This window comes from Humulus lupulus, chromosome 8 (genome assembly GCF_963169125.1).
Source record: "Humulus lupulus chromosome 8, drHumLupu1.1, whole genome shotgun sequence".
In the NCBI taxonomy this organism is placed as follows: Eukaryota; Viridiplantae; Streptophyta; class Magnoliopsida; order Rosales; family Cannabaceae; genus Humulus; species Humulus lupulus.
Genome location: NC_084800.1, coordinates 63,570,049 through 63,582,545, shown reverse-complemented (window position 1 = coordinate 63,582,545; position 12,497 = coordinate 63,570,049). Strand labels below are relative to the sequence as shown.

At 29.9% G+C, this 12,497-nt stretch overlaps 1 protein-coding gene and 1 pseudogene across 1 annotated transcript; both read left to right on the top strand.

Moving 5' to 3' along the window:
* Positions 1-1,818: 1,818 nt before the first annotated feature.
* Positions 1,819-4,744, top strand: LOC133797528 (NADPH HC-toxin reductase 1-like). Its single transcript, XM_062235454.1, has 5 exons — positions 1,819-1,975; positions 2,065-2,231; positions 2,904-3,116; positions 3,929-4,314; positions 4,446-4,744. Exons 1-5 carry the CDS (start codon positions 1,849-1,851, stop codon positions 4,582-4,584), a joined length of 1,032 nt encoding a protein of 343 aa, XP_062091438.1. The 5' UTR covers positions 1,819-1,848; the 3' UTR covers positions 4,585-4,744.
* A 421-nt stretch (positions 4,745-5,165) lies between these two features.
* Positions 5,166-12,497, top strand: part of LOC133795506 (NADPH HC-toxin reductase 1-like) — a 48,708-nt pseudogene continuing 41,376 nt past the window's right edge.

Below are 12,497 nucleotides of genomic sequence, written 5' to 3'. Positions count from 1 at the left end.
ACTAACTACTAAAAACATATAAAAGATAAAATATGGTATACAAATAAAATTTTATAAATATATGGGAAAAAAGCTCCCATAAAAATGTAAAAAAAAAAAAAAGGCCATAACAAACTTAAGGAAAAAAACCGCCATATTTTTCAAAGTTTAAGAATAAATCTCATATTTTGTGTAATTTCCTCTAAAAAAAACTAAAAAAAATGACATTTTTGTAAAAATTGCAGTCAAATCTTATACAAAGCCCAAACCCAAAATGCAGGCCCATTCCCACCCGAACCCGACCAAACTCAACCTGACCCCACGCGAAACTCGAAACTCGAAAAATACCCCAAATCTGAAAATGTGTTGGGCGAGTTCTATATCATTTTTGTGCTCCCGAACCCGATCAAACCCGAATCCGGCAACTCAAAAACATACCCGATGTGTAGCTGTAGTTGAAATCTTGTAGGAGTCATGTATGTGTTTTTGTGTTTTTAAATAAAGGGATTTGAACCATTGTCTTTAAGATTTATATAAATGAGATTAACCATTATGTCAAAGCAGTCTTAATTTTTAAATAATAGATTCAATTAAAAATATATACATTAATTAATTATAATACATATATATTAAATATTTTTATGAATAATTAATATTTTTGCCATTCCCCCGAAACTTATGACACTACCAAATCGTGTCCCTAAAATATACGACATGTTAAAAACTCCCCCTAAAATATATCATTTACAGAAATGTAGTCCTTTCGTTAGGTTCCGTTCCATTTTGTTGCTTAAACGATGATGTGGCATTATAAATTTTGATAAATTAGTATTTTTGCCCCTCGAGCTTTGACTATTATCAAATCATATCCCCTTTTATTGGAAAAATTAAAAAAAAATCTACTTTTTATATTAATTATTTAAAAATTAATTCAAACCTAACAATTGTTTTTTTAAATTCAAAAATTAAAATCAAAATAAAATTAAAATAGTAACATTAAAAAGAAAAACGTTAAATCTTTTAAAACAATTCTTAGTATTAGTTCGAATTTATAATAATTTAATTTATAAAAGTTCAAAATTAAATGAAACTAAAACCTAAATACCAAACTAAATATACATTCAAATTCAAATCGCATTATAGGTATCTTCTTTCTTAAAAAAAATAATATAAAAGAAAATAAAATAAAAATGATAAGAAAATGAAACGAATGGAGCTGTGCAAATATTATAAGAAATATCAAAACTCAGCACGAATGAATCATTTCTTTTTAATTTATAACAAAATTAAATAAGTTTCTAATATGGGTCTATTGAATTAATGAAGATTTTATTTATTTATTTTATTCATATTTAATTTTTTAATATCTAAAGTGAATTTTAATTTGATATTTTATATTTTATTCATTTTTGTTACATATTTGGTTTTTTTTTTTTTTTTTAAATCTAGAGTGTATTTTAAAGATTTTATTAGAGTTTAAATAACTTTTATTTATTTTTTTAAGATTTTAATTAATATTTGAATTATTTTTATAAAAATTAATAAAAAAAGACACAATTTTATAGTAATCAAAGTTAAGGGGATAAAATTGCACATCATAGTTTAAATGAAAAATAGAACGGAAGCTAATAAAATGATTATTTTTCTGTAAATTGAAAAGTTCATAGAAAATTTTTAATAAATCATATATTTTAGAGAACACGTTATGATAATGTGATAAGTTCGGTTCCAAAAATACTAATTATTTTATATTTTTTTTACCGGCTGCCCGCCACATATAAATAAATATATATTTATATATACATATATTTGATCGAGGCATATATATTAGTATCGGTTTACATTACTCATGTCATATGCAGATCGACAATGGAGAAGCAGATTCAAAATGGGTGCAAAGTATGCGTCACAGGAGGCGCAGGCTACATCGCCTCTTGGCTCATCAACAAGCTCTTACACAGAGGATATACTGTACAAGCCACTCTCCGCAACCTAGGTTTATATGCATATATAGTCATTTTCTCTTCTTAATTAATTTGGTTTATAATTAATAATATATTGATCTACTATGGACGTGAACCTCAGATGATGATTCGAAGGTGGGACTATTGAAGAGCTTTCCTGGAGCCGAGACAAGATTAGCGCTGTTCAAAGCTGATATTTACAGTCCGGCTGAGTTTGACAATGCCATTCAAGGCTGTCATTATGTATTCCATGTCGCAACTCCTCTGTCCCATACAGACCCATCTCAGGTTAATTTACTTGCTACTAGTTTATTTATTTTTGAAATGAATTCTATACATAAGTGTTAGGTTGTTTGATTATATAAATAAATACACAAGTAGGTGTATTTGTGAGTGTTTTTTTATCAGCATCAAGTGGTGATAAGATGTTTATACTAGTCTAATAAATTTGGAAGTAATTAATTGGGAATTGAAAAAGCTTCAAAGTGGCTAAAAGTAGCTCTTTGGGCAGTGAATGTGGCGACACATCGCCTCTCGGTGCTACAAAACAACAACGATTGTAGCCGTTTGGTATGTGGAAAATGTCGCCTCTTGAAGAATTACCTTCGAGTTTTATGGGGGCAACCAATTGGAGAAGATGCCTAAATTCAACGCTAATGTTATTTAAATAACTTTTTAGTCATTAGATATTAATCATCAATTTTCTTCATTGAAATCGCTTTCTTAAATGAAATTGAAAGGCTTGTTATATCCGTATTCTATTTCCCTTTTTAAAGCCAAAAAGCAACACAAGTGAGGATGAGAAATATAGAAATTTGACAAAGCTCTACAACTTGCTCAGGCCTTTCTTTTAGTTGTTGTGTTTTTCTTGTTAAACCCACTGATGATCATATATATATATATATATATATATATACAATAAGTGTTTGTATAGTATCTAAATTATGTATAATCAATCAGTACAAAAACACAAGTGAAGCTTGTGTTGCTGCGGCGAAGAGTGTAGCTATGTGTTGTGTAAGATCAGGAACCGTAAAGCGACTAATCTACACAGCCTCGGTGGTCGCTGCATCACCCTTAAAAGAAGACGGAACTGGTTTCAAGGACTTGATGGACGAAACTTGTTGGTCCACTTTCAATTTTTCAACTCCTTACACCAATGATCATCTTGAGGTAAGTATTAACCAACTAATAAATTAATTAATTTTTTATAGGATGGGGTGATAATCTATTCAAAACATCTTTTATTTTTTATTTCTCAAGCAGCCCCAGAAAGATATGATATGATATCATAGGTTTAATTAATAGGAATTATGTTTGTGCAGTTTTCGATAAAATTGTTGACGATACTTGTTGATAAGATCGACTAGGCCACTAAAAAACAAATATTAACTACAAAAAATCTTACTTTTACTTTTATAGTCGTATTAAACTTTGACTAAAAATTAAAAAAATTGTGGCTAAAATATATTTTATTTATGTTGTTACTAAAAAGTCTGGATAGTTACAATTTTTATGCCTAATGTGTTTTTACCCACCATAAATTTTATGACTATTGTTGCGACTAAATTAACTATATTAGTTATAAGTAATTTTTTGTTTTTAATGTAAGTAACTTCTATTTACTAAAAATTTATGCTGTGACTAAAAGTTTATCACTAAATGATACATTTTAGTATCATCCCAATCTGATGAACACTACAAGAACATTAAACAATGAAATAAACACTACTAATTTATTCATTTAATTTTAAAAGTAACAAAAAGACACCATTATTGGCTCGATCGTGACAAAGATTATTAATTTATTTTAAGGGCGCATGTGGTGTAGGCTCTCAACTCCATATAACTGCTAATAGAATAATGTAAAGTTATTATGACACTCTCAATTAAGCCCTTGTGATCATCCATTATTAACCATACAGAACAGAGCTAAATAATTATTATACATGTGTATATATATATATATTTTGTGGTATATATAGGCGTACCTATACTCAAAGACAATGGCGGAAAAAGAATTACTAAGCTTGGGATTAAATGGAGATGGAGGGAAAATGGAGGTGGTAACACTTGCATGTGGGCTTGTTGGAGGAGATACTGTTTTACCTTACACACCACTAACCATGGCTTTGTTTATTTCTCAACTCACAAACAATGAAACACATTACAAAACCCTCAAGTATTTGGAAGAGTTGCTTGGAAAGGTACCTGTGGTACACATTGATGATGTTTGTGAAGCCCATATTTTTTGCATGGAGACTCCTCACTCACTCCATGGTAGATTCTTATGCGCCACTTCTTACATCTCATCTGCCCAAATTGCCACTTATTATCAACAAAACTACCCTCAACTTCATGTCAATAAAAAGTGAGTAATTATAATATGTACATATATATAATTGATTTAATTTCTTGTTAAGAAAGAGACTATATGAGTGTCCTAAATTACAAGGAAAAAAGCAGATGATTTCAAATGATGGCTTTTGTTGTTTCATTCAGGTACTTGGAAGGGCCCGATAGGACTATAGAGTTGGATTCCTCTAAGCTTATTGAGAAGGGCTTTATATACAAGTACAATACCGATATGATATTGGATGGTTGCATCAGTTGTGCCACAAGAATGGGCGATCTAATCTAGTAATGCTACTGTATTTTTATTTTTTTAATTACTAATTATGTGAAAGTTTTCTTAAATTGAATGTAAGGTTTAATAATTGGCTGGAGATTAATGTGTGTGGTGGACATGAATTTTATTTAGGCTGGAACCGATTAATATATATAAAGTGGAACATATCAAAGATAGGTTTTCATATGTTTAATTAATTAGTTTATTAAAATAATTGTGTTAACTTTTGTGCGCAAAATTTGATAAGATATATCACCCTAAAAAAATGTGACCGTCAAAAATTAAAATTATTTGAAGTGAAGAAGCTACGAAACCCATTGTAATTACTTGGCTCAATAACATTTATTCCGCATTTACAATAACACACTCCACTTAATCTCAAGTGACTTTGTTAAATGTTAACTTATTAATTTGTCCTAAACACAGTCTTTCGGAAAACTAAATTGATAAATTTTTGCTTTCTAAAAAAAATCTTCAAAACTTTATATAACATATAAATTAAAACTTGAAATTATAATAAGATCATATGAAATGAAAAAGGTGTATTTAATCCGTGCAAATTTTAGAATTTCAATATAATCAAATCTACACAAATGGGAAATGAATTGGATTTGCCCTATATTAGTGGGATATTGCTATTTGGCAAACTCATATTAGTGCACTGCCGGTCATTTCTTGGTGGTAAACATTAAGGCCGCTAGGTGCTTGCTCAATGATTAAATTTATACTGATTTGATTGGGTGGGAGCACCTGACTAAACCCAATGCAGAATTATTTATAAAAATATTAATTATATATCGATAATACAAGAACCACCTATGTAAAAAAGTATATGGAAAAGTATATGGAAAATCCTTACATCCTTTAAAAGGGGCACACCGATGTACTATTCTCTAGTTTTTTATTCGAGAAGTATTTTTCCACGCAATTTTTATTATGGTTATGTATATTGTAGTTATTTAAAGCATTCTGCAAATTTTCATGAAATTTTGTATAATTTATAATATCAACAATCAATGCTCAAATTGTTTGTTGCACGCGTGACTATTCTTTTATGCAGTGAAAAATAGTTTATTTGGAAATTGTTTTAGCACAATAAATTATTCAGAATTTCCTAAAAATTTGCAGGATGATCTAAATAATTATAATATACACACGATCATAAAAATATTACGTCGAAAATACTTTATAAGCCAAAAACTAGAGAAGAGTGCACCAATCTAACCATTTTTGGATGCACCGGAAAACAACCCTTATTATATTAATATAGTACCACAAAAAAAAAATCAAAATCAAAACCTTCTGAAGCGCACTTATTTAGTTGTTTATAATTGCTCCGTCCATTAGGATATAGCTTTTGCAATATTTAGGAAGAGAAATCATATATACATATAGATATAGATTGTAACAAAGTTAGATAAAGTATGTGTTACAAGAGGCGCAGGCTACCTCGGCTCTTGGCTTATCATATATACACTGTCCATGCTACTCTGCGCAACTTTGGTAATATCTATTAATTTTCCTTAATTGAATGTAATTAATATTAAAATTGATCTTGTGTGGTGAACCACAGATGATGCATCCAAGGTAGGCCTTTTGAAAATTATTGCTGGGCGAAGGAAAGATTGGTGTTGTTCAGAGCTCATATTTACAGTCCTGAAGAGTTTGAGAATGCCATTAAAGACTGCCAATATGTGTTCCATGTTGCCACTCCCATGTTCCACACAGAGGGATCTCAGCTAATAATTTCTCTGTTTTAAACATACTTTATATGTTATGAGATATAAATTGTAGAAATGATGATGATGATGATCAGCACAAGAACACTAGCGAAGCAAGTGTTAGTGCAGCAAAGAGCATAGCAATGAGTTGCGAAAGATCGAAGGCAGTGTTGTTGCTGCATCTCCGCTCAAGGAGAACGGCACTGGTTTTAATCACCTTATGGATGAAACTAGTTGGTCTTCTTTGGCTCTCTCTAACTCTATTCCTTACATCAATGATTTTCACAAGGTACCTTATTCCACTCCCTTTGTATACCTATATACAACATATATATGATATATGTAAGTTCAAGTTTAAGACTCAGCTGATTCAATTACAATTATGGTGAAAACAAATTAACAAATTTAAGATAAATGGATATTAGAATTGCAAGTGGTTGAGTACATTCTCTATGGGACCTTGTTCAGATAAACAAAATGCACTAAGAATCATGGGTATAATTTGTTACAATAATCAAAGAAACAAAAAGAAAAAATACAATCAACTCTGTTTATACAAATTGTAAAAACCCGACTACATTATCATTCCATGGCAATTTCTGCTTATATGCTCTTCACAGCTGAAATCTCTTTAGTATTTATTCTTAAGATCCCCTTAGGTTCAACCATTTAATTAATAGCACTCCTAAGTGTTGTGTAAATCCCCACTTAAGCTGTTACCATTAAATACAGTTACAAATATAGACTCTTTTGCCCGAAGGCTTACAAATCAGTTACTGGAAAATCCCAATTGCTTTTCTCTCAAATCAGTTACAAGACTAAACTCAACAACATTTCAGAACACATCAGCAATCAGTTTCAAACCAGCTCTTCCTAACAAACTATCTAACCAACACAAAAATTAGAAGAAGTCTTATCCTATATATACCTGATTCTAGCATTTGATGAAGATACCATTTTTGAAGCAAGATCCGAGAAGAACTAAGAAGCAAGAGAAACAAGAAAACAGATAAACAAGAGATTGAGTTAGTGAGAGTTTTTGTAAGAGAGAAAATGTTATATTATTTCATATAATATAATGTTAGATTAAATAATGTGACAAAATGTGATTTGTCACACAAATATGATTTATCACACCTTGTAACATATTATTGAGAGTCACAAAAATTAGACGCAAGTGTGTGCCCAAATGTGACATATTTTGAAGTTACAAAATCAGTTACAAATTTGCAACTCTCAAATATTACCCAATAATGTGTATATTATATGTTACACATTTGAGATTGGATTTCACAAAGCTATGATGAAATATGGCTGTTGGAGACATGTTTTTAATTCCCAATAGGTGTTTGGAGGTTACAAAATTATGTGGGAAATGATTTGGGACGTTTTGGAACGTTTTGGAAAAATGACTTTTTTTATGCTGAAAATGGCCTGTGGTCGCAGCCTGGGGGACAGAAGTCAGTGGTCGCGGCCATTGAAAAGTCCTGGCTGCGGCCAGTGAGGCTGACAGCCTATATGGTTTTTCAGTTTTTTCTAAATTGAACGGTTCTAACATCTCAAATCTCCATTTTAATTCTATAAACATCCAATAAAACATTGGTAACAGCCATAGGGGGTTGGTGGAATTTGAAATTCAAAGGGGTATCTCAAACTCTATAAATAGGAGCCTAATGCTCACTTGTAAGACACACCATTTTCCATCCACAAAGCACTTGGCTGGAAAATACACCATAGAGGCTTGATAATTCTAGAAAGCTATTTCCTAGAGAGATCCCTTAGTGCTTAGAGAATAGGGGGAAATAAGCTTTTGGACAAAGGTTTTGAACCTTGTTCAAGTTGGTGATCCCCACTACTCTACACTTTGATTGTGTGAGAGTTTGTCCCTTTTATTGGTTTTCTTTTCATTTTGTTGTTCTTCTTGTATTATTAGTGTATTGAGTTTGTAATTCTCTACTTCTATTTCTATTTACATATTCATTGGTATCTTTTGCTTTAGGGTTTTAGTTCTTATAATTCTCTTCCTTCTCTTATTTTTATTTACTTGTATTTTGAGTAATTGAGTTGTAATATTTATTTAATCAATTACCTTGTCTATTGTATTTTTTCCATAGAGTTGTATTTTGGTTTTTTCCACTTTTCCATTAAGTATAAAAATATATTCTCTAACAATCAAAAGCTTATTTTCTTTTCAATGGAAGGAGAAACCATAGAGATCTTGTGAGGATCCAACTTTGAAAAGATGGTAAGATAAGGTAATGTTCTTCTTTTGTTTTCTTAGAAGATCTAATGGTTTTGATAGAAATGAGAAGAAGAAAATTTTATAAATGAGGTTCATTGTTTTCTAATCTCCTTTATTTTTTCAAATATAGTTGTTAGATTAGAAGATAATTTAATATCTTGAGTTTTTGTTATATGTGATTAATATATAAATAATCTAGTAGATTATTGGGTAATATGCTAGCATGTCATAGAATTGTCTTATTTTGTGTTAATGAGAAATTATTAGAATATCAACTATATGAGTTTTATATGACATGTATAAATATATTGATTTTGTGAATCAATAGAAATGTGAAATCATATGTGTATTTGTTTACCCCAAAAAATGGCTGCTGATGATGTGGCGAGAATTTCTCACACGTGGCAAAAGTACTACTTGACTATCGACCAAAAGCACACCGCATCATCAGGGTTAATTTTTAATACGACCAGGATGGTCGTACAACCTGATTTATTTCCTTCTTAAGCTGTAATCTTATAATAACTGCATTGGATATTTCTTCATTATTATCTTGATACGCGATTATTAAGGAAAGATAGGGCACGTTGGCATGTGTAACCCTCCTTGAGCCTATTAATATGCATGAAATAGCTCAAGGAATGGACTTTTGACTTTTTGATTCCTACGTCTTTTTGCTAAATATTGAGAGAAAAAAGAGTTATAGTGAATTTTCCATCGTCTTATTGTAATACATTCAAGGTTTGTGAAACTCAAGAACCCTAGTTCTTTGATCACTGCTTTGAGATTCAATAAAAACAATAGCACTAAATGGACGTAGGTCATTACCATTCTTTGGGGTCAAACTACTATAATTTCTTGGTGTTTTCTTCCTTTCTGTTAAATTATCTTTTTCAATTGTCGTTCTATATTTTGTCGTATATTTGACTCCGTGTCGTTGGCCAAATCGATGGTCAACAGAATTATATTTGTAATTCATATTTTCATATTAATAAAGAGCCATATTAGTATGATATAAGTCATATATGTTGACAACAATGTGAAATTATATTGAAATATAATCTTGTAAACATTTGTGAGATTTTAATAGGTTTTATCCTATATTATTGTTAGTATGTGATTTGTGAATAAAAGAATCATTTGAGAATTTAAAATTTTCTCATTTAAAAGATGAGCATCTCATTTTATGAGATAAGAAAAGATGAACCTAAGGGGGTTACATCTTTTAATGGTTATGTCTTGCCATCGCAAGAAAAATGGACCAAAGTGGATTCAAAATTGTGGGATGACATATTGACTCAATAGACTTATAGTCTAGAATGTGGTAAAATGAAATATATTTGAGAATTATTTAGTGACAATAATTCTTAAATATTCAATGATGAGACATATCAAAATTGGAGAAGCAATTTTGAATCTTTACACCAATGGTGAATAAAAGAGAACTTTATTCATTTTGATTAAAGATGGTGATATGTTTAAATTAATATCAATGAGGAGATAATTTTAAACAAAAACATAAGAAATCTAAGTGTTTAAATAAATCAATGAGGGTTTATTTTCTTTGATTTGAAGTGTTTAATAAATTGACATTTTCATTTTCATTTTGATGAGAAAATCAATGGATTTCAAATAGATGTTTTCAAAATAATCTCAAAGAGACTCTTAAGAAATATACAAAAGTTGTTTAAGTGATTTTGAGATTATTTAGACAACTAAAAATGAAAATTTGTGATTATTTGTTTGAGGAATTCTCACATTACATTTGTGTTCACATTTTATTTGTAAAATACATAAAAGAAAGAAACTAAGTAAACATGTATTTGAAAGGAGTGTGCCTTGCTTTAGCAAGTAAATAAATCAAGATAAACATTGAGGTTTTATCATGGGAGTTTATCATGTGTCTTAGAGGACTCATGATGAACTTTGAGAATCATAAGTCTAGATTTATCTTGGAGGATAAATGACTTAATAGAAATGAAGAGATTTCTTCTTAAAAGTGATTATCACTATGTGAGAAATGTGGGGGTGATTCTCCAAAAGTTAATCAATTTATTTTGTTGATAATAATTGATTAATTTGGTCATCCTATCAAATATGTGATTTGGAATTCCACATTCTAAATCACATTGGCTATATGTGTGTAGAATGAACAAATCTAGACATGTTTGGTGTCTAAAGTTATTGTTTTGTAATATTTTGATTCAAGAAGGAATCAATTTAAAACATAAAGGAGAATTATAGAAACAAAGCGGTTTCTAGAATTAATATTCAAATGTTTATCTTGGATATTAAACTATAAAATAGTGGGGGTGTTGATTATGGTCAAAATCGCTATTTTAAAGGGGTAACTATTTTAATCAAACTATGGCTAGCAACAAAATTGAATAAAATAATGAGAGTGTCTAAGTATGCATAAATGAGAAAAATGATTCAAATGGAATCATTTCTACATCTCAAGGGATGGGACTTAGACTCCCTAAAGAGATTCACGGTTGATGGTAACCTTTCTTAATACTAGTAATCAAACTAGTATTAGGTTCAATAGGTAACAACAAGTCAATCAAATGAATAGAAGTAGTACTCAAATTTTGTCCCATCTGAGATATGAGTACTAGTGTGTTACCAAAATGAAGGCTAAAATCGAAAGGTTTTTTTAATAGAACTCAGTCTTGAAAACACAAGTATTTTAGGGTAACAAAATACTATAAGAGTTCTACCTATATAGACCTAGGGGTTTATTTTCTTTGATTTAAAGTGTTTAAAAAATTGACATTCTCATTTTGATTTTGATGAGAAAATCAATGGATGTCAAATTGATATTTTCAAAAGAATCTCAAAGAGACTCTTAAGAAATATACAAAAGTTGTTTAAGTGATTTTGAGATTATTTTGACAACTAAAAATGAAAATTTGTGATTATTTGTTTGAGAAATTCTCACATTACATTTGTGTTCACATTTTATTTTGTAAAATACATAAAAGAAAGAACATAAGTAAACGTTTCTTTGAAAGGAGTGTGCCTTGCTTTAGCAAGTAAATAAATCAAGATAAACATTGAGGTTTTATCGTGGGAGTTTATCATGTGGCTTAGAGGACTCATGATGAACTTTGAGAATCATAAGTCTAGATTTATCTTGGAGGATAAATGACTTAATAGAAACGAAGAGATTACTTCTTAAAAGTGATTAACACTATGTGAAAAATGTGGGGGTGATTCTCCAAAAGTTAATCAATTTATTTTGTTGATAATAGTTGATTAATTTGGTCATCCTATCAAATAGGTTATTTGGAATTCCACATTCTAAATCACATTAGCTATATGTGTATAGAATGAACAAATCTAGACATGTTTGGTGTCTAAAGTTATTGTTTTGTAATATTTTGATTCAAGAAGGAATCAATTTAAAACATAAAGGAGAATTATAAAAACAAAACAGTTTCTAGAATTAATATTCAAATGTTTATCTTGGATATTAGACTATAAAATAGTGGGGGTGTTGACTATGGTCAAAATCACTATTTTAAAGGAGTAACTATTTTAATCAAACTATGACTAGCAATAAAGTTTGAATAAAATAATGAGAATGTCTAAGTATGCATACATGAGAAAAATGATTCAAATGGAATCATTTCTATATCTCAAGGGATGGGACTTAGACTCCCTAAAGAGATTCACGGTTGATGGTAACCTATCTTAATACTAGTAACCAAACTTGTATTAGGTTCAATAGGTAACAACAAGTCAATCAAATGAATAAAAGTAGTACTCAAATTGTGTCCCATCTGAGATATGAGTAATAGTGTGTTACCAAAATGAGGGCTAATACCGAAAGGTTTTTTTAATAGAACTCAGTCTTGAAAACACAAGTATTTTAGGGTAACAAAATATTGTAAGAGTTCTACCTATATAAACCTAGGGGCGGTGCCACCCCTCATGAGAATTGGGAGTCATTCTCAAGA